This window comes from Sitophilus oryzae, unplaced genomic scaffold (assembly GCF_002938485.1).
Source record: "Sitophilus oryzae breed Bouriz unplaced genomic scaffold, Soryzae_2.0 scaffold_808_pilon_pilon, whole genome shotgun sequence".
NCBI lineage: Eukaryota > Metazoa > Arthropoda > Insecta > Coleoptera > Curculionidae > Sitophilus > Sitophilus oryzae.
The window spans coordinates 3,564,374-3,588,514 of record NW_022147426.1 but is presented as its reverse complement, the minus strand read 5'-3'; the positions used below and the strand labels follow the sequence as shown (position 1 = coordinate 3,588,514).

At 34.1% G+C, this 24,141-nt stretch overlaps 1 protein-coding gene across 2 annotated transcripts in view; it reads left to right on the top strand.

The window, feature by feature from the left end:
- The window catches only part of LOC115888797 (chaoptin-like), a 113,208-nt gene extending 93,450 nt beyond the window's left edge, over window positions 1–19,758 (top strand). For both annotated transcript variants that reach the window (XM_030908638.1, XM_030908639.1), the window contains exons 5-6: window positions 3,642–6,640; window positions 19,224–19,758. In XM_030908638.1, the coding sequence (XP_030764498.1) occupies window positions 3,642–6,640; window positions 19,224–19,567 (3,343 nt within the window). In that variant the 3' untranslated portion in view covers window positions 19,568–19,758. The remainder of the gene's footprint in view (window positions 1–3,641; window positions 6,641–19,223) is intronic.
- The last annotated feature ends 4,383 nt before the right edge of the window (window positions 19,759–24,141 follow it).

The following is a 24,141-nucleotide window of genomic DNA, read 5'->3' as shown; positions in this document are numbered from 1 at the left end:
TGTCCTCCAACGGTCTAAGACACTCGAAAAAGTTCCTTAGAACTTATGACCGAGAAAAAATCAAAGGTTTTCCTTGATTTAAGTAAAAACAATCTTCGGATTGTCACGGGGTTTCTAACAGGACACTGTCTCCTCAACGAACACCTCAGTAGGCTGAAACTGAGAAACAACGGCGAATGCAGATTTTGTGGGGAAAATGGGGAAACACCAGAACACCTTATCACTGAGTGCGCCGAGACGACGACCATTCGTGCCATGAACCTTGGCACGTCTGATGTCGAGGATGGAGAGCTGGCCTCTGTGGAGCCGTCTCAGATACTGGCTTTTCTTAAAGCCCTGAGACTGTATGATGAGTTATAACTCGTTATAACTCAAGAAAGGGGAACACACAATAGATCTATAAGGTCGCGGTGATTAACTCCCCTTCTAAACATTCTACATTCTACATTCCTTTGTAGAGGATAAACTCCAATTAAAACCCAATCAAAAAAAATGTGAATTTTATTTTCATGGATTTGAGGACTATAAATAGTTGAAACTAGGCAACAACATCGTGCATAACTCGTTGTTGGGAGACACTATTTTGTTAAAATCCTGTTGTTTTGCGAAACGGGCATTACGAGATAGCACTAATTAAACAAAACAATGCTTGTCCCCACTGGTTACATAAATTGGTATTTTACGACCTTTTGACAACCGAGCTAATATGATTCGTTAACGCTGTTTACAAACAACATTAAAGCCAGTAATCTATTTAAACGGCGATAAGTTCCGTGAATCTAACTGATGATGTTTTAATGATAGTTTATATTTTTTTATCTACGTCAGTGAGTTAAGAAGCTCTTAATTCACGCATTTTGAGTGAGTTAAGAGCTTTTTAACTCACGCATTTTTATTACCGCATCTCAGTTCATCTTAACAGCGTATCTTAATAATGCTGTTAACTCACTTGTATCGTAAATATCTATTAACATTGACTTTTTTTATAAACGAGACTCTTAAAATTATTAAATTACTTCAAAATTGAAAAAAGGCGTCCAAATTTTCTAATACACGGAAAAATCCGGCCTGCGGATTCGGCCTTTGGAGTCTTTGGCAGGCCAAGCCTTTGGCGGACTAAACCCGTCAGAGCCAACTCCGTAGATTTAGCCTTTGAGATTAGATTTGTCTAAAAAAAACAACAAAAGTAATAAAAATTCACCAATAAAAATTCTTTCTTATTTTTGAATGGATTTATACCAAACCATATTATATAAATGTATATTTTACAGTTTTCTCTTAAAAACAATAAGAGAACATTGCTTTTTGAAATGTCCGTGGACTATATTTTTATTGACATCGGTTCAATCAATAATTTTCCCAATCAGCTCGATATATCGATGATGTATACTAATACTGGCATATTACCCATCAAGCAATACTACAACTACTAAGGGCTGGCAAAGGTTAGTCTTGGGTCGAGATTTCCGTATGTAAGAAGAGTACAATGCGTTTATAATGTACTGAACAAAGAGAGAAAAGTAAACAAGTTGCCAAACGTATGAAATAAACCGAGAAACTGTGCACATCGCTAAGAGACGTGGACGGGGATATAGCAGATTTGTCGCAGTTGATCGGTCGACCCAATCAATACCTCTGTCAGTACTTAAAGTTCTAGGGGAAGGTGTACGTCATGCGTTCAGCTTCACGATTTAATTACGTCTCGTGATACTTAATTTGTTTATTTATTAACGAGTTGTTATAATTTTTCCTATAGCTTGAATTTTTTTAAGTGCAAGCTAGAAATATTTGCATTTTTGGTAAAAATCAGTGGAATTGAGTGGGTGTTCGATAGTGGTCGCGCTATTAGAACTCTGAATTCAAAAATCGATATCTCGAAATCTATTAGAAATAATAGATTGTAGTTTTTTCAAGAACTTTGTTAATATTTCTGGCTGTATTTTCTTTGTAGACAGTATGTGAAAATCTTTATAAATAAAAAATTACCCGATTGCTGAAAATTGCTATGCTCTAAAAGTAAATGGACGGATTGTTTCGTTGGAATGGACGTTCGATAAGGAGGGATTTTTCGAAATTCCAGTTCCAAGAGGGTGAAACCACCCCTCAAATATTACAATATTTTTTATTTAAAAAACGGTCAAGTTTCCGAAAAAACGCTCAAACGTATATTTTATTTTGTTTTTTTACATATTTTAAGATTTTTTAAAAATGTATACAGGGTGTTTCGAAAAATGTGGTCATTGATTAATCACGATCCTGCTTAAAGCGCTTGACGTAAAAAGCTGATTTTTGGAAAACAGATTGACTTTAGGGTTCGATAAGATTTTTCGAAACTCGAATTCTAAGGGGGTGAAACTATCCCTCAAATATTAAATATTTTTTATTCAAAAACCGGTGAGTTTTTCGGAAACCGATGAATTTTTCTTAAACACGTATATTTTATTTTGTTGTTTTACATATTTTAATTTTTTATAAATTTATACAGGGTGTTTCATAAAATATGACCATTGAGTAATCACGATTCTGCTTAAACTGCTTGACGTTTAAAGCTGATTTTTGGCAAACGGATTTACTGTAGGGTGTAGAGGTTCACTAAGGAGGGGTTTCTCGAATCTCCAATCCTAAAATTCTCAACGCCCCTCAAATATTACAATATTTGTTATTTAAAAAACGGTTAGTCTTTCGGGAAAACGCTTGGACAAGCATAATTTATTTGTTTTTTTTACATATTTTGAAATTTTTTAAAAAATCATACAGGGTGTTCCAAAAAGTTGGGTAATTTCTTAACCACGATTAACTGCTTAAACTGTTTGACGGATTTTTCGAAAGTCAAATTCCAACGAGATGAAACTACCCCTCAAACATTACCAAGTTATATAATAATATCGCCATATTTTTTTTCTCGTGCTGACACAAATGTGAGAAAATTTTATCCAGTTTGTATGTTAATGGAAATTCTTGCTTTGCTTTATCACCACCATTACAAATGATTAATTCGACGCGAACGAAGTCACTGGTACACGCTAGTTCATTATAATAAAGTTAAATAATAAAAATATCGTATTTATATTCCTGCAGATTAGAATGTAGAATGTAGAATGTTTAGAAGGGGAGTTAATCACCGCGACCTTATAGATCTATTGTGTGTTCCCCTTTCTTGAGTTATAACGAGTTATAACTCATCATACAGTCTCAGGGCTTTAAGAAAAGCCAGTATCTGAGACGGCTCCACAGAGGCCAGCTCTCCATCCTCGCCATCAGACGTGCCAAGGTTCATGGCACGAATGGTCGTCGTCTCGGCGCACTCATTCCTGCAGATTAAGTAAAAAGTGATTTTCTTAAATATCTACTGACTAAATATTGACGTTACTTCAGAAATTCTTTAGAAAAAATCGAAATAAAAATGAAACTTCTACACCCTGTATCTCCGAAACTAAGCATTTTAGGACGTACATTTAAAAGATTTTTTTTACTTAATTTTATCTGCAGAATATGCTGCCAAGGTTTTCGGAATACACTTCGAACCACCCTGTATTGGCCTGTATATTGGATTTTTTGTTTCTAAACGTAAAAAAATCACCCTTTACTATAATTTACATTTTTAATCTACTCTCTATCTAATCATAATTTTTTATTTTCAGAAACCAGATTTCTTCAGTTAGCGGCGACTGGTCCGAGATGCGCTTTTCCCTAACAACCCTCTTTCTCGGCGAGAACGACATCCCCGAATTGACAGATTCAGCAACCCCCTCCTCGCACGAAGACCTACGACAACTCACCACCCTTATCTGGCTGAATCTCGACGGCAATCGCATTCATAAAATCCACAAACACGCCTTGCCCACCACTTTGCAAACAGTCAGCTTGTCGTATAATTTAATCGACCATTTTCCCCTAGATATAATCTCCACTATGCCACAGTTACAGTGGCTGTATCTACGAGGGAACTACATAAAAACCATTCCACAACATACGTTCTCTAAGAGACTGTGGATACAGAAGATCGACCTTAGCGAGAATTACCTTAAGTTCCTCCCTACCATCCCTTTTAACAACTCTATTTACATCAAAGACTTGAACTTGGCTCTTAATGATTTCATTACTATAGCACCAAATAGCTTTTCTGGCTTGGAATGCAGAAGAATTATACTGTCGTACAATCAAATCGAAAAAATTGAAGACGACGCGTTTCAAGGAATATCAGAAATACTCGAATATCTCGATCTAAACCACAACAGACTTACCACAATACCCAGTGCAATAACTCAACTAACCTCAATAAAATACTTATATCTATCGTTCAATTATTTAAATGAATTCCCAGAAGAAACATTGGAAAGCTTTAAAGACAGTTTGAAAGCTCTAAGTCTCAGTGGGAACCACCTATCCAAAATACCGTCCAGTGCTTTGAGAAATTGTTCAAAAATCACTTATCTTAACATCGGGTTCAATCAAATTCACAAAATATACGAAGATGATTTCATTGACTGGGGAAATTCAATTCAAACTCTTATTTTGAATAACAACCGTATAAGTCATTTAAGTAACGAAATGCTCATATACTTAACCGACTTGAAAGAACTAAGCTTGAGTTTCAACCCTTTGAGAAACATCGAGCGAAATACTTTTTTAAACCTCACAAAGTTGGTAAGTCTGGAACTGTCTCACATATTTGATCGTGACGATCTTCCCTTTGATTTTTTTCAAAACCTGGAAAACCTACAAATACTCTCTTTGGATCACAATAATTTTCACGAAATCAAGCCAGAATCTTTTGATTTTTTACCACAACTAACCTATCTTAATTTAGAGTACAACAAAATCAGTGTTATACCTTTTGATTTGTTTAAAAGTGATGTTCATTCAAAACTAACCAACTTAAGGTTATCGAATAATGAGATAAGTCATATAGAGTCCAGGACTTTTGAGTCACTGGATGGAATGATAGAAATCATCATGTCGGAAAACAAAATTCGTTACTTACAGGCTGAATCTTTTCGAAATATGTCAGATTTAAGCAGAGTGATTCTCTCGAATAACTTGATTTCTCATATTAGTTCAGGAGCATTTTCAAACCTACCTTCATTAAGAGTACTTGATCTTCAATACAATCAACTAACTAAAATATCATTTAAATCTTTTTTACATACAACCATGCCGCTGTATTTGAATCTCAGTTTCAACACTTTATCTTCTTGTGTTTCTGATAAATCTTCTCTGAGGTTAGAAGTTTTAGATTTACGTTATAACTCATTCACAGTTATTCCACAATGTTTACAGCATGCAGAATTTCTCAAAAAACTCTATTTAAACTCGAATTCTATCCTAAGTTTGGAATACAGAGACTTTATGTCTTTGTTTCTGCTGAATACTTTGGATTTAAACAGAAACCAAATATCAGTTCTGGATAAAAATGCGTTTTTTGGTTTGAAAGACTTGCAGGTTCTGGATTTGTCCAAGAACATGATAAGTCACATTCACAGTACCCAGTTCATTGAAAATCGCAAACTGAGAGTCTTGAATTTGAGCAGGAATAGTTTAAACTATTTACCAAGAGGAGCTTTCAATAATACACTGTTAGAATTTGTAGATTTGAGTTACAACGCGTTTTCAAACGTGCCAAGTTCTACACTGGTTGATACAGGATTAACTTTGAGACATCTAAGTTTACAGTCAAATAATTTAGAACATATCGATATAACAACTTTTCCGGATATTTCTTTTTTGTATCACCTGAATTTGAGTAAAAACAAACTGACTATTTTGCCTGATAACGTTTTTACCAGTCTGAACTTGTTACAGCATCTCGATCTGAGCTCGAATCCTTTAAGAGCTAATTTTAAGGAACTGTTTCACTACGCTCAGAATTTAAAGTATTTAAACTTGGCTAATACCGGTATAACTCTCACTCCGAATTTTCCTTTACCTAACTTAGTCCATTTAAATCTCTCGATGAATGGAATAGAGTCGATCAATAAGAACTCCATGTCAAAGTTGTCACGTTTAAAGTACTTGGATTTAAGTAATTGCAGACTTAACTACGTACCTTCACACTTATGGCCGTACTTAACTAGCCTGAAATATCTGGATTTATCGTACAACCACATAAAAGAACTGACTGTGGATAGTTTTTACGGATTAAAATCTCTGCAAGTGTTGAATATTCAGCATTTGAAAAGGCTCACGAGGTTCGAGGGTAAAGCTTTGACACAGTTACGGATTCTGTCGGAGATCCGTATGCAAACCTGGCCAAACATCGAGCATTTTTATGAGGAAATGTGCTACCTGTTTTCACACGCGAATCAGCTGAGGATTTTGAGTATAAATATAATCGAACATATCGTAGAGGACCAGTTTTCTTGTTTGACCAACAGGAAAATCACTCGGTTGGAGATAACAGGGAGGAATATCCAGATTGTGGATAAGCACGCTTTTGCGAAGATCACAAAGAACCCGAGTTTGACGATAAAAATCTCTGGGACTCAGATAGCGGAGTTGCCTTCAGGGTTGTTCGTGCATATGAAGAAAATACAGTATTTGTCAATAGACTTGTCGAATAATATGCTGAGTTCGTTGGGCCCGGAGACTTTCTATGGGAACAGTACTACGTGGGATGATATTGGAACAACTTTGATATCAGGTGAGCTAAAGAAGATAACATTTTTTTTTTAATTTGTTTTAACATTTGAGCTTCGCAAACAAAAACAGAAAGGGTACTAGAGAGGTGAAGTGTCTTTGAACTTCAACGATATCTGAATTTATTTTTCGTAAAAAAGTTCTTGTAGTATTTACTACGTTTATTGTCTTTTAAAGTACACTTCCCCAATAAATTAACGCACCGCAAAAAAATAACCAAAAATTTAAGTTAAGTTTTTGTCAAAACCACTTATCGGATTTGGCCGATTTTTTTTTGAATGATAGGTTATAGAGATGGGCAAAAGTAACCGGTTTTTTGAATAACCGGTATTTTCCTCTAAAATAACCGGTTATTTAAAGTTAGTTTTTTTTCACCAATTAACCTAATAACCTTGTATTACGTTCAATAACCTATAGCCAGTTATTTTTTAAAAAATCGTACTTGTTTAAAACAACTAACAATTAAATATTAGCTGTTTGAATCGTAAATTTCGAAGAAGCGAACGGCACGGATCTTCCCGATATTACGACGATAACGGGAGATCCCGCTCCCGCTCCCAAAACGAAAATATATGACATCAAATGTCAAAATTAAATCAGGCATCAGGCGAACCCTGATGATAATAATCAAAACAACGGCCGAATGGCCCTGACAGGTCAGGGCCATAAAGCAAAGTACTAATGCCATAGACTACTACTAGCCACCAGCTAGCCAAGTGATACAAACCTAACTTCAAATAGATTCTCTAAATTCTATATTTAAATTTTAACCGACTTTAATGGATTTTCTACGGTTCTTCAAAAGTTTTCCATGGTTTCGCTCAGTTTCACCCACGTTTCACCGTAAATATATTTTATTTGTAGTTTGAAGTCTCTCTTGAAGCTTAGATTAAGAATACAAAATTGAAGTTCAACATAGAAGTTCAAGTAATGAATGAAGATAATCTTTCATTATTTATTCATTCAGTCTCCTTATTTTTCTTTTGGTCTATTTTTCTTGTGGTCTATTTTTCTCCATATTTGATTAAAATAACTTGGTTGTAGATTGTAGAACTTGTGGGTTGTGTGGTTTATTTGAACGTTAAGTAATTACTAGTTTTAATATCATATCCATGTCTACTCAAAAAAGTGAGGTTAGCATTTTTATTTAAATTCATTTTGTACATATACAGACTTACATTGCTACAATCTCTATTTAATCATGCGATTTAACTAAGTTTATTATCTAAATTTGAAGTAGACCTATGGAGTGTAGAGGTAAGTAAACCTATAGGAAAACTAAATATTTAGTTTTGCTAGGTTAGGTTATTTGAATAACCGGTTAATTTGTGTCGGTTAATTTTGTCAAGTTATTATTTTTTAAAGATAATTCCGGTTAACCTATAACCGGTTTTTTACCAATAACCGCCCATCTCTAATAGGTTATTCTTCCTGAATTTTGATAGGAACCCTTTTTATACTAATACCGGGTGTAGCAAATATAACGTGTTTTTTTAATAAAATTTGTGACACCCTGTAGAGTTGATCAGTTACAGTATCAAGTTAAAATTGAAATCACATTTTAGCCTTATCTTTTTTTTTACATTTTGTTTTTTTTATTTACTCCATTATCTTCCTTATTACACGAGAAACAACATTTATAGGATGACATGATTTAATATTGGTTTTAATTAACATTTTTCCATTTTACTCACTAAAGTAAGTAGCAGGCTATGGAATCTGGGTCGGAAAAATGAGTCATAAAAATGGGAATACTTAAGATGGCGTTGCTGTAGCACAAACCTAAAATTCAAAATACGCGCCGAAAATTTTTAGAACAGGAAATTATTCAAAAGAGTTAAATATTTGATGTGAAGGAGCGGGTTTCAAAAAAATACAATGTTTATTTTCATGTCACATAAAATAAATTATCGATTTTTATTCAGCAGCTATAGACTTGGCTTCTAATATATAAAAATAACTGTTTTATATTCTAAAAAATAAAAACAAAGCTTTTTTGGGTAATGTTTGGTTCTTTTTCTTCTTATCACGCCCTCTCCTGCCGAAGGTTGGCGATCCAAATGGCAATAAAATTGTGGCTTTGGAAGATTTCCGCAGACGAGCGTTCAAACCATCTCAAATCTTTTAGCCATGAGTTCTGGCGTCTTCCTACTGATCTTTTCCCTTGCACTTTGCTCTCTATTATTTCGTATCTACCACCTCTCATCACATGACCCAGGTATTGCATTTTACTTTCCTTGATGGTGTTCAGTATCTCTTTTTGTTTCTGCATGCGCTGGAATACTTCATTGTTGGTGATCGTTTGTACCCATGAGATTCGCAGCATCCGTCTGTATACATACATTTCGAAGGCTTCTATTCTCTTTTCGGTCTGTGAATCCAGTGTCCAGCTCTCACATCCATAGAGTAACAGAGAGAAGACGTAGCATCTGGCCATTCGAGTTCTGAGTTCCGCACCGAGGTCTCGTCTTGTAAAAAATGATTTCATTCTCACGAAGAATGTTTGGTTATGTTACTTTTATTCTCTTCTACTTGGGGCGTAACCGCATCCACTCTTAAAACACCATCTCTCAGCCTAGTTTACTAAGTTGCTGAATATTGCGCTCCAGTTTGGCTAAACAGCTGCCACGTAAAGATAATTAACACCAAACTTCATGAGACCATGAGAATAGTCAGCGGCTGTTTAAAAAGCACACCTCTACCTTGGCTGCCCACTCTGAGTCATATTGCACCTCCCAGTATTCGAAGACAGGAAAGACTCGTTAAGGAATATCAGAAAATATTATCAAATCCCCACCTTCCAGTCCACAACGACTTGCCAGATGCCCGTCTGCGAAGACTGAAGTCTAGATCCCCCCACTACTATTAGCAGAACAACTTTTGGGAGAAAACTTCAGTATCAATGATAAATGGAGGGAGTACTGGGACTCTTTGAAACCAGATCAAGCAGCTTATGTCATCGACCCTACAGCAGCTCTACCAGGGATGGAGCTGCCCCGCCACGAGTGGAAGGTACTCAACAGGGTAAGAACGTCTCATGGCATATGTCATGATTCTTTTTATAAATGGGGACTGACCGGATCACCGACTTGTGACTGCGGAGAACCACGTCAAACTGTTCATCACATTGTAACTGAATGCCCTCTTACAGCATATGGAGGAGAAGCGACTGATTTCTTTGAAGCCTTATTCTGATAGTAAAGCATTCAATAATTCTGGTAGTTAAATAAAAACAAATATTTAATACTTTACTATTAGAATATAAACGAAAATAAAATAAGAAAGTCTTTGCCCCGAACCGGATTCGAACTCTGAATCATCGGTTCGTGGTCCGAAACTCTACGCACTGCGCTATGGAGAAATGTTCGATTTATATTCAATACTAGAATTTAAAGGATTAATAAAAATACAGGATCTTCTTTCAATGCGCAGTAGGGAACGCAACGTTTACCGGCATCCAGACGGGCCGCATGCTGTTCTAGAGAGCATAGTAAAATATATATCAAAGAGCCAGACGTCTTAAAATAGTTGTTTTTCCGACGTTGCTAGCTCTCGTACTATAACATCCTCCTTGAATTTACCTCCATTTTTACAGAAACACCATTTGACAAACGAATCGTATTCTTTCTTGTTACGAAAACCGGATTTCTCTTGTTGCCCTAGCTTAAAAATTCTCCCTAGCAACTTTGGCCAACTTTGAAATCCAGTTATTTTCCTGGTTTTCGTATCACAGTTCAAACTGACAACTTTCCGGACCTAAAAATCACGATATTTACCGTACCTAGTGAGAAAAAAATTATTCAGTTTTGCTGTTATGGATGTGAGAGAGAAAACCATTTTATAATAAAATATAAAAAAAACAATAAAAATCTGCTGCCATATCATCAAGATTTTATGTTTTTTAACTTAAAATTTAAAGCTTCCTAAATTTTTTTAAAAAAATTCTAAATTTTCTATGGTTTAAAATATACGTGTTTCTGGGGTCGAAATAGACTCACCCTGTATAGGCTTGAAATATTTTACCACAAAGTGACTAATATTATAATAGTGAAATGGCATCGTTTTTTTTTCAACGACCCACTTATTTTTTGCAAAGCCACATTTTTTTCCGATTTGAAAAAAACACTTTAAATTCCCGAATTAAAAATTTTAACGATCTATGCTCTATCCAGGTCCAGTAGTTGGATTTCATTTCGCCTCATTCAGAAAGTTTTTAAAAATTTGTGTTATTGGCTAATTGCAAAGGCTAGGTATTTCTGAGAGCGCTATACAGAATTTTTCGCCGATGAAGCGCTTTAAATGAAATTCATTTTAAAATATCCGATATGAACTTTTTAAAAAGTCAGATACAGCAGAAAAGTTCGAATAAATGGGAAGTAGGCAAAAAATTAGTTATTTCAAAAATAAAAAAAAATCTCGTGATTTATAATAATTAATACGGCTAACTTTAAAAATGTTTTCGAATCTGCCAGAAAGCACTCTGAATCACCTAACTACTTTAATAAACATGTCATTGCAGCATGGTATTTTTCCAAAATGTCTTAAGACGGCAATAATCATTCCTCTGCATAAATGAGGAGACAAAGAACAAGCTTCTAACTATCGCCCAATTGCACTCCTTCCAACGCTATCTAAGATCATAGAAAGGTTGGTTAAAAGAAGGCGGGTAACTTTTCTGTTTAAGTACAAAATACTTACTGAACATCAATTTGCATTTCTAAGCAACAAGTCCACAAATGACGCTATGTTTTCCCTCCTTAATAAAGTTTACTCCAGCCTAAATAACCACCATTCTACAGCAACAATTTTCTGTGATTTTTCTAAGGCGTTCGACTGTGTAAATCATAAGATCTTAATTAATAAACTGCAGCACTATGGGTTCAGGGGCATATCTCTCGATTGGTTTAAGTCGTATCTGAGCAACAGAAGTCAACTTGTGAGGGTGGATACCACGTTGTCTTCTAGCAAGCCAATAGAATATGGAGTACCTCAAGGCTCAGTACCAAGCCCTATTTTTTTTTCTTCTTTTTATTAACGACATTACTAACATAAAATATGTCTTTTTGCGGACGACACTAGCTTCACTTGGAGCAACAAGGACGTCACGGCACTTCATAGGATTATATCAAATGACTTAATCACCATTAAATTTTGGTGCGATTCGAACCTCCTGAGTCTCAACATTTCTAAAACTAACGCTTTGTCGTATAAAAACTCGCTGCAGCCTTTTGTACTTAACAACACCACCATTGACGTCGTAAAATCTTAGGGCTTGTTGTAGACTCTAAAATGGGACATGCATATCGACGCTTTGTCGAAAACATTAAGCTCGGCCTGTTTTGCATTAAGATCTGTTTCTAAGGAGCTTAACTTGTCAGTGGCTAGAACTGTTTATTATGCACTTTTTGAGTTGCATCTCAGATATTCCCTTCCATTCTGGGGCATGTGTTGTGCGACTCCATTTGACCACATTTTCAAGCTCCAGAAAAGAGCTGTTTGATATTCACTGGGACTAAACAGAAGAACTTATTGCCAGGACTTTTTTAAAAAATTAAAAATATTAACTCTTCCTTCCTTATTTATATTTGAATCCGTTTTCCTAATACGTAAGCATGTATCAGCTTCTCAAGAAAGGTCATCTCACACTTATCCACTCAGGAACGCCGGAGCAAGATCTTTATCTACCTACCCCACGCTCAGAGTTGGTTAGAAGTTCAATATTATACAACTCGAAAAAAATTCACAATCACCTGCCATTTGAACCCAAATCCATAACATCATTTTCTTCATTTCGCAAAACATTAAAATCTTATTTACTAGACAAAGCTTTCTACGCCGTAAATGACTTATATTTTGATAATCGAATTTGATCTTGTAAACACTGGTCTAATATTTGCTATTACTATATTTACTATAAACTTACTAGATCTTTTTGAATCTTATTTTTTTATTCTTTTGTAAACATTTATAAATGTTTATTTTAAACAATACTTTCTTCCATGTAACATTCTGGAGGACAAAAGAAAAGGAACGCCAACGTGCCAGCAAAATACAAATACAAGTTGGGACATCCAAAACTCTACCCTAAACATATTCAATAATAATATCGAATCTATAAAAGATAATAACTCATCTTTACCTGTAGCTTCGAAATGGCAGCTGATTCAGATTTCGCAGCAAGATTTAAATTGCCATTTCTAAAAGCAGGATTTGCAACCGTGGCCAAAAACAAAGTGAGGTTAAAACGCAGAGAGGCGCCTTGACATATGACAAGGATCTTGGCAGCGCGCGCCTCCACAGAACAGTGAAACGATAGCAGGGTTGGCGACTAGGGAACGTAAAAATTACGCCAAGCGTGCCAAATAACTATCCGGCCTGAACGAGAGGGAATTCGGTGATGATAGGCCAGACATCATATATTATATATAAAAAAGACATGTAACTTGTATACTTGTTTTGTATTTTTGTTTGTTTGTTTACTTTACCTTTGTCTACAAATTGTCTACAATCGGGGTACATACTGTATGGTACAAATATGTTTTTCTTTCAATCCAATAACATGCTGATATTATCGTGTAAAATATATTCAGATTTTAATTAAAATAATTTGAAAATTTTATCAACTAAATTCGTTTCGAGAAACACAATATGCAAACATTAAACTCCATTAATTTACATTTTCCGTTTTACGGTTTATGCGCTTTAATAGAATTCAAAAACTCGTTATGAAGTCGCGAATGAAACTTAGACGCCAGATTTTAAATTGCTATTTTGTTTCGAAATTCATTTATATCGGATAATTATAGCGAAACTTTATAGATATATTTTAGGTACCCATACACCAGCGTTCTTTCCTGCAGGAATGTCTAATCCCGCTGGAAAGAACGCCAGTTAGTGGGTATATGCACGACACATGCACCTTCCGTCTTTCTTGTCAGGATCTACTGGCGTTCCAGCCCGACAAGACAAAACGTGTAAAAAATGTGTATTAGTGGTTTGGGGTCATTTCATTTGAGAGATGATATCCGTGTGTTCTCTCCTGTTAGGAAAGTCTGTTGTTAAAACGCCAGGTAGTTTTTTTAAGTCTTAAATATTTATTAGCTAGTTAGTGTTTTACGAATTAATTACGATGAATTTTTGTATGTATGGACTAGCTAATTTTAACAGTTCATCAAATGTTATTAGAATCCATTCTTAAATAATTTTGGAAATCGGTAGGCTCACTTGTCCGTAATTCTCGTAACAGATACATATTGCTGTACATTTTCCGTTTCCGAAGCCACTTCTTTGATCACATGCGGCGTTTCTGCTTTTTCTTAAATAAAACTTCAATTGCAATATTAAATACAGCAATTGCAATTATTCTTTTAGGTTTCATCTTAATATTAATAGTTTAATAATAATAAAAATAAATATTAATATTATTATTCAAAGCACACCACTTGTTTACTTGTATTGCACAACACAAATTTTATAAAAGTCAAATCTCACGATCCTTAGTAAAATGATCATCTAGCGGGAAAATTTTAATAATCGTGTCACATTTACAGTACAACAAACTAAATCCTTTAAAAACTGCAACGAAAGGTATTTTGTGTTAGTGGGCTTTGCAAGGAATATAACTCCTTCAAAAAAGAACAGGCCAGTCTTACAGTAAAAACTGACAGGAAATTCAACAAGATTGCGTTTGTGTTAGTGGGATTGGACCTTCGTTCTTTCCTTTAATTTTTTGACAAGAAAGAACGGATAAGGAAAGAATTACAGGAAAGAACGCTGGTGTATGAGTACCTATTCCTATTTTTGACGGTATTAATATAGAGAATATCGATTTATACAGGGTTGTTCACCACATACGACACGGAGTATTGTAGCTAAACGACAAGATTTTTACAAATTGTAAGTTTTGGGTTCGTTGAAGGACTATTAGAGCTACAATTTAAAAATATTTTTACAAGATACAGAGTGTTCCAAATAAATAAAAAAATATCAAAGTTGTATTTTTTTAAATGGAACACCCTGTATATTATTACATTTTTAGTTTCTACGATTAAAATAAAGGTAAATTTGCTTAAGGTTTATTACACTTAAACCTTACCGTTTTTGAAATATTTTCAATTTTGTGAAATTGCAGTATAAATTTTAAGGCTTCATTTCTCCGAGGGTATCAAAGTTTTTAATACTAAATATTTACTGAAGTTTATTTATTGGTCAGTTATTGTGCTGCAATAATAAAAACTTTATTACCTTATACAGAGTGTCTAAAAATTTATTTTAAATAATTACTAGCTTTAAACGGCAATAACTTGTTTGATCTAAATTGAACACCCTGTATATTTGATGAGAATCAGATGCACAATTTAATTGTCTATCAAATTGTGTTATACCGTTTTTTACCTATCTCTTCAAGTTTCCGTAGAAAATGCATTTTCTTGTAATTTAGAACTCATTTATCAATATACCCATGGAATACTGACATTTTAGATTATTTTTAAAGATGTACCAAATTTTTAAAGAGTACAGATACTAATATTGTCGATATAGGTCGTTTAGTTCATTAAAAAATAAAAAAAACTGTTTAAATATTTGTTAAAGAGGACCAAAATATGATTCCAGTATTCAAACTACATTAATTGACTGTTCGCGTTGATTAATAATAATTGCTTCAAATACTAAAAAGCTGAATTATGTATGTGTATTAGACAGTGTGGTAAAAAGTAACACCTTAAAAATGGTATTTAATTTTTTGACAAATGCTTAATTATAACAACAGATACGTTCATTTTCACAACTTATTATTATATTGATTTCTGATTCAAATCCACATTTATTTAGAATAATTTTTTAACGAGTACAATTAAGTATGTAGTTAATTAGTATTTGGGCGAAAATACTGATGGTTTATTTAATTAATGGTATACTCTTTTATAAAGATTTAAATAGTTTTCTTTTTGCATACAAATGGCGTAGTAATATTATCGTTTTACTAAAAACGATAATATTACTAGCCTGTACATTTTGTACATTTGTTGTTTTAAAAACAATCTAAAATGTCAATATTCCATGGGTATATTGATAAATGAGGTCTAAATTATAAAAAATGCATTTTCTACGAAAACTTGAAGGAATAGGTAAGAAGTGGTGTAACACAATTTGATAGACCGTTAAATTGTGCATCTGATTCTCATAAAATATACAGGGTGTTCTATTTAAAGTAAATAAGTTATTGCCGTTTAAAGCTAGTAATTATTTAAAATAAATTTTTAGACACGTTGTATAAGGTAGTATAATTTTTATTATTGCAACACAATAACTGATCAATAATAATCTTCAGTAAATATTTAGTATTAAAAACTTTGATATCCTCGGAGAAATGAAGCCTTAAAATTTATACTGCAATTTCGCAAAATTGAAAATATTTCAAAAACGGTAAGGTTTAAGTGTAATAAACCTTAATCAAATTTACCTTTATTTTAATCGTAGAAACTAAAAATGCAATAATATACAGGGTGTTCCATTTAAGAAAATACAACTTTGATATTTTTTATTTATTTGGGACACTCTGTATCTTGTAAAAATATTTTTAAATTGTAGCTCTAATAGTCCTTCAACGAACCCAAAACTTACAATTTGTAAAAATCTAATCGTTTAGCTACAATACCCCGTGTCGTATGTGGTGGACAACCCTGTATATTTATAAAAAATGAACATTAATTTCTAAAGAGTTACCAACATAGTAAAGCCTTTTTTATCGGCCAATACATTTACTTTATGCGAAAAAAAAATATTAATTATTATTTTTTTTAAATTAATTAAATCAAATTGTTTAAGTCATATTTTCAAAAGTCAATAACTCGGAAACTGTTGGTTTGAGGCACATTGTGTGTATTTCAGTTTTTGCTTAGAATTGAAAGAAGAACCGAAATATGCATTAATATACAGGGGGTTCCATTTAAAAAATGAAACTTTGATGTGACACGATGACACGACTTTATGATCGACCCTGTATACTTAAATTTATTACCCCCTAATAGATATTTATAAACCCTATAACTTTTTTTTTACTTTTTGCGATACCGGCTATATTTTACATAATAATCGACCATTTCCATACATAACAGCGACCCTGTATACAGGGTGAGTTTCCTACGATGTTCTCTATGGGTATCTCGGAAACTACTGGAGATAGAGAGTCGGTTAAATGGGGAAAGAATTGCAGTTTTGTGGGGTCATAAATATTCGCCTTTCAGATTTTTGAAAAAGTTCATGCATGGCTTACTAGATATTTCGAAAAAAACAAATTTCGGCTATTTTAAAAATTGTCCCTAATACCATTATAAGCTATTTTAGACAAAAAGTTTTCAGATAAAAGTTGTAGATAATCACATCCTTAATGAGACCGTGTCCTCCGTTTTTTTCTAAAGCCTGTCATTTTTGATATATGACACAAACATATGTTTTTTTAAATGGAAACCATAGTTGGCCATGACTTCTTTTAGCGATATAAGCTATAATATGTTTTCTTCGAAAAATTACTGAGTTATAGCCAATTCTTATTATTTTTAAACAATTTCACTTAGTTAGCCATGGAAACAAGTTTAATCGTCTTTGCTCTCATAAATGTGAAGCTGTCACATCCAATCTTTGTAAATTAAAATAAACAAAAATTGTAAATATGAATTTTTCAAATGAAGAAAAGCGTGTAGGATTATTGGTTCAATCTTTCTTGGCCATACATTTTCGAGAATACGTTGACCGGTGAATGTTACGTATTTTAGAGAACGGTTTTCAAGACATGTTGGAAAAGTTAAATTTAGTTATAGCCAATTCTTATCTTTCTTGACTAATTTCACTTAGATTGCATGGTATTCTTATTCTGTTATGATTTATAACTTATAAAAAGTCAGAATATATTACTAAACGGTTCTTTACAATTTACATTACACAAACTAAAACTTAAAAATAAATCACTACATACATTTTAAGTTATTTTAGAAAATGTTCAAAAAATCCGCCATTGTTTTGAGTTGCATCTTTTTAAAATTGAATTACTACCTATTCTCACAGAAGGACCGGTCGACTTAATTAAACTTCTCTCGTACTGCCAGTTCCAGTGCCTCTCTTAATTCATAAGTTCTTTTGTAAACCCTTATTGTTAACTATACCGCATAAAAAATTCTAAAATGGATAGGTCAGGTGATCGAGGAGGCCCATGCAATTAGTCCACCTCTCCCTATCCCTGCGTTTGTATAATTATGATATAAATAATTTTTAAAATTTCTTTTTTTTATATTATTATATTTTTAACATTATGAAGGGTGGGGGGTGGTGTGTCATACTGAAAGTCATGTTGGAACTACTCTATTGATGCGCGAGTATCTACACGCTTTTCTTCATTTGAAAAATTCATATTTACAATTTTTGTTTATTATAATTTACAAAGTTTGGATGTGACAGCTTAGCATTTCTGAGAGCAACGGCGATTGAACTTGTTTCCATGGCTAACTAAGTGAAATTGTTTAAAAATGATAAGAATTGGCTATAACTCAATAATTTTTCGAAGAAAACATATTATACCTTATATCACTAAAAAGCTTAAAAAATGGCGCTTTTTATGAAGTCATGGCCTACTACGATTTCCATTTAAAAAAAAACATATGTTTGTGTCATATATCAAAAATGACAGGCTTCAGAAAAAAACGGAGGACACGGTCTCATTAAGGATGTGATTATCTACAACTTTTATCTGAAAACTTTTTGTCTAAAATAGCTTATAATGGAATTAGAGATAATTTTTAAAATAGCCAAAATTTGTTTTTTTTCGAAATACCTAGTAAGCCATGAAATTTTTCAAAAATCTGAAAGGCGAATATTTATGACCCCCCAAAACTGCAATTCTTTCCCCATTTAACCGACTCTCTTCAGTAGTTTCCGAGATACCCATAGAGAACATTGTAGGAAACTCACCCTGTATATTTGTGTATTTAAATACTGTTTGTTTATTGTACCCAGTGAACTTATTTTGATTCTAAAAATATGTAGTAGTTTTATGTTCACAGAATATTGGGACACCCTATAGACAGCGTGATTTTTAACCTATACGCATAAACTTCCGAAATTATTGCTGATGATAATAATGATTAATAATAAAAAAAAATGTTAGTAAAATATTTTTAGATTCTGAAATAATTTGAGTTTTTTTTTCATTATTTTAATTTTTTTCTTTAGTTTTTTTTCATTATTTTTTTATTTTTTTTAGTTTTTTTTTCATTAACTTTTTTTTTCATTATTAGTCATTATTTGTCATCAGCAATAATTTCTCAAGTTTATGCGTATAGGTTAAAAATCACCCTGTATATTTGCACTTATTTAAGACTCACCCTGTATAGGAACATCAATAAAAGTTGGTTGTATTAGTTAAAATATAATTAGTGGAAATAGTTAAAAGTTTGTTAACTTTTTCTACTAATTGAAAATTTATTAATTTCGAGCGGTTCTGAATGAATCTGTATTCTTAGACTTTAAAACTTACTGAAAAATTATTACCATAACACACTATAAACTGCAATAATTTTCTCTCTGTTTCCCAGGTGGATTGCGACTATCCGGCAACCGGTTCCGCTGCGGCTGCCACCTCGCCTGGCTCGGCCACTGGCTGCGCCGCTGGACCAGGGAGTCCCTCCAGGCCCACAGCGTCCCCCTGGAGTCCTCCCTCAAGGTGCATCGCGCAGCCAAGGAGGCCACGTGCTGGGACTCCACGTCCGAGCGGCACGTGCCCATCGTCAAGCTGCCCTCGATGTACATGAGCTGTCCGGCCAGCGCGCTGAGCAGCGGTTGCTCGAACAATGGCCGCGAATCGAAATCTGTGATACTAGTTTTAGTGGGGTTGGCGATGACTTATTTTAGTACTAACTTACGTATTGTTTGTTACTGAACTTGTGGGTTTATGGTGGACTAAAGTTTGGAAGTGTCTTAAAAAGGATGTGACTGAAATGAAGGGGGTTAGGACCAGTGATATAATTTGTGCTGGATTAAATCAATTTCTTGTGATCTCGATTTATTAAAACTAGATGAATTTTTAGGATATGTTGAAGGTGGACTAGGGTGGATGATGATAGTGTTATTGGAACAAATAAATAATTTAAAAAAACTGTGTGTTTTCAATAAAAAAAATCGATTCCTATATTAAAACAAAACGTATGAAGTAAAACTTCTTACTAACAGCTATTAAATTGAAGGATGTGAATTACATGTTTGAAAAAATGCCATAAAATGATGTTCTAATACACACACCGGAAAAATCTAGGGATATCATTTTATTAAAGTTAAAAATAAATGTTTTGAATAAACAACCACATATTTGTAGGCCGATTCTTTCTACTTCGATTGAAACGAAGTAGTCGCACTAGTTATTTCTAAATTTGGGATATTTGCAGAAGTGTTCTTTTTTGGGATTTTTGCAGAAGCACCTAGCATCAATTGTTCGAATTTAACCTGTACTGGCTATGTTTTTATTATCACTGGCCAGAATTCATTCAAATAACTCTGTTTAGTATTGAACGACATTATGGAGCGTAGACATCTTAACAGAGACGAAATGCTAAGGGCCATGGGTACGCTCGAAGCTGGAATGCGCCAAATCGACGTAGCTAGAGTATTAAATAAAACGCAAAGTGTAATATCGCGATTAAGTGCACGCTACCGTGAAAGTGGTGATGTTGCTGAAAGGCACACAGGGCGACATCGCATTACTACCCCTCAGCAAGATCATTTTTTATAATTAATTGCTCGACAACGACCGACTCTTACAGCACCAGAGCTTAGTTTAATTCTCCAGGAAACACATAATGTAACCGTTAGTCCTGACACTGTTCGCAATAGATTAAGAGAGGTCAACTTAAGAAGCAGACGTCCCTGGAGAGCTAAACACTTAACGAGAGGAAATCGAGAGGTACGATATTTGTGGGCTCAAGATCATGTTCAGTGGTCGAATGAACAATGGGCCAATGTTCTCTTCAAGGATGAGTCACACTTTGGAATTCATCCGGATTCGAGAAGGCTTAGGGTATGGAGAGAACCGGGAAATCATATTCGGTTGGATCATGTTCAGGAAGTGCACCCTTATCAAGGTGGAACAGTTATGGTCTGGGGAGGAGTCCAGTTAGGCCGAAAAACCGATCTCGTTTTTCTTGAAAGGTTTCTAACAGGAATTTCGTGATTTAATTCTTGAGCCTGTCGTGTTACTACTTAATTTTTGCATTTCTGATATAATAAAATTAAAATAAACAAATAGTTTACAGGACGTATTGAAAGTAAAAATGCGAAATTTACCGATTTTTTCAAATTTACCTTGATTTTTATTGAACTTAAAAAAACACACATTTTTTTTATTCTAAACTGTGAATAAAAAAAAAGATAAAACCAATTTTACTTAATAAAGGGTATGGCCTCCTCTATTGTTCATTACAGCCCTACATCGTCTCTCCATGCTCCTGATCAGGTTGTCGATCTCTTCTTGAGCTACAGCCTGCCACGCTGCATTCACGGTCCGAACCAGATCCCTACGAGTTTCACGAAGCAGAATGCTCGATGGGGTTGAGGTCAGGAGATTGTGCCGGCCAGGGTAAGATGTTTAATTGATGAGCATTGATAAACTCACTTACCACTCTGGCTGTGAGGCCGTGCATTGTCATGCATGAGAATGAAGTTTCTCCCGAAATCATTGGCATATGGTAACACGACAGGCTCAAGAATTAAATCACGATATGTGATTCCTGTTAGAAACCTTTCAAGAAAAACGAGATCGGTTTTTCGGCCTAACTGGACTCCTCCCCAGACCATAACTGTTCCACCTTGATAAGGGTGCACTTCCTGAACATGATCCAACCGAATAAGATTTCCCGGTTCTCTCCATACCCTAAGCCTTCTCGAATCCGGATGAATTTCCGGAAGCGTGACTCATCCGTGAAGAGAACATTGGCCCATTGTTCATTCGACCACTGAACATGATCTTGAGCCCACAAATATCGTACCTCTCGATTTCCTCTCGTTAAGTGTTTAGCTCTCCAGGGACGTCTGCTTCTTAAGTTGACCTCTCTTAATCTATTGCGAACAGTGTCAGGACTAACGGTTACATTATGTGTTTCCTGGAGAATTAAACTAAGCTCTGGTGCTGTAAGAGTCGGTCGTTGTCGAGCAATTAATTGTAAAAAATAATCTTGCTGAGGGGTAGTAATGCGATGTCGCCCTGTGTGACTTTCAGCAACATCACCACTTTCACGGTAGCGTGCACTTAATCGCGATATTACACTTTGCGTTGCATTTAATGCTCTAACTACGTCGATTTCGCGCATTCCAGCTTCGAGCATACCCATGGCCCTTAGTATTTCGTCTCTGTTAAGATGTCTACGCTCCATAATGTCGTTTAATACTAAACAGAGTTATTTGAATGAATTCTGGCCAGTTATCATGAAAACATAGCCAGTACAGGTTAAATTCGAACAATTGATGCTATGTGCTTTTTATAAATTTGACAAAAAATGCACAAACATTTCTGCAAATATCCCAAATTTAGAAATAACTAGTGTGACTACTTCGTTTCAATCGAAGTAGAAAGAATCGGCCTACAAATATGTGGTTGTTTATTCAAAACATTTATTTTTAACTTTAATAAAATGATATCCCTAGATTTTTCCGGAGTGTGTATATTAAAAAATTACTGCTATTTTATTTTTGTGATGACAATTAAAACCTATTTTTATTTGCCTTTTTATTCGAGATGTTAGTTATTTTTTATACAAGACGATAAAATTGTATTTTATCGTCAACCGAAAACTGGCGATTTCATCGCTCGTGAATTAATTTCGGGAGACGATAATGCAATTTTATCGTCGTGTATAAAACAATATTTTTTTTGCATAGCGAGTTACGTTTTAACAAAAATTCAGAAATTATTATTTCAAGGAATTTATTACGAGTAAAAAAAATATTGTACTGGATTTGGCGTTGATTTCTATGTAATTTGACAAATAAAAATAAATAAAGCTGTCTCTTTAGTTGTCAGTTTTGAGTCAATATTTTTTAATTCTCTTTTATGTCGATTGCTGATTGAATTGGAGCCAGAAATGGCTCAAAACGAAATAAGTAAATTACGAACAGATATTCAGGCTGGGGCGACACACGCCATATCCAAACTACTTCCATTTAAATCCCGAATAACTTATGAAAAGGTATTCAAAAATTTTCAAAAATGGAAGCAATAATTAAAAAACGTGCGAGAAGAAATAAAGTTTTTAACCTATCCTCGCTGTTAAAGTATCATTTAATCTACTATTTTTGATAGATATAAGGCAATTTTAACAGTTATGCTATGAAAAAAAAAATCAAAATTAACTTATTCTCCACCTGGAATATAACATCAAGCGTTTTGCCATTCAAATTCCCCTTAAACTGTTTGAATACATCAATGCTCGATTTGAAATGGACGAATTAGAGCACAGCCCGGGGGAGGCCGATTTTAGAGGCTGTCAAAGCAAACCGTCAAATTCGTGCGTGATTTTGAACGTTATAACACTTAAGTCAATAACGTGTCACTTATGGATAGGGGTCTGCCAATTGAAGGTTAAATATTATTTCGATAAACGTTTTACTCCAATTGAAATATGATAATATGTCCATCTTATGATTTAGTTCCTTTAAAGACGTTTTATAGAGCCAAAGAGATTTATTTATACCGGGTGTTACTAAAAAGTGGCTCGCTCACCTCTATAACTTTTTTATTATTTTTTAGATAAAAAACGAAATTTGGTATGTTAGCATGTGACATAAATTCGGATTGATTGAAGTATTCAATTGTTTTCGGTCATTTCCTGTTTCACCGGAAATTACTACAACTTTTGATTTTTCAATGACACCCTCGATATTTTTTACTTTATTCGATAGAAAATGACATTCTCAATAGAGTGACATATATGTACTTTTGACATTCTCGCTTAATAAAAAATTGTATTTTAAAATTCAATCTAGAGTGCCATGGCTATGTTAAAAACATTAATTCTTAATCAAGGAGCCTTGGAAAAATAGATTTGATCTTCTAATATTTTTAGTGTCTTGTCCTGGCCAGTTAGAAAATGCTCAGATCGTATTTTTAATCATATCTCAATTTTTTTCAAATGGAACGAAGGTGGCTCATTAGCATACTTGGAAAAAAGCATTTTTTACGAATAATTTGATACCACACACTTTCTATTTCGAGTCAAAATTTTGTTACAAACCGCAAGTTATAATTTCAAATAAATTACATGCGAAAATGTCAAAAGTTGACATATGATATGTCATTCTATTGAGAGTGTTATTTTCTATCGAAAAAAGTAAAAAAAATACCGCGGGTGCCATTTAAAAATCAAAAGTTATAGTCATTTCCGGTGAAACAGCCCAAGTAGCATTTGGACGTCATCTAACGTTGGGTATACGTCGCGTTCAATAAACCCGACGTCGGGTACCAACGTT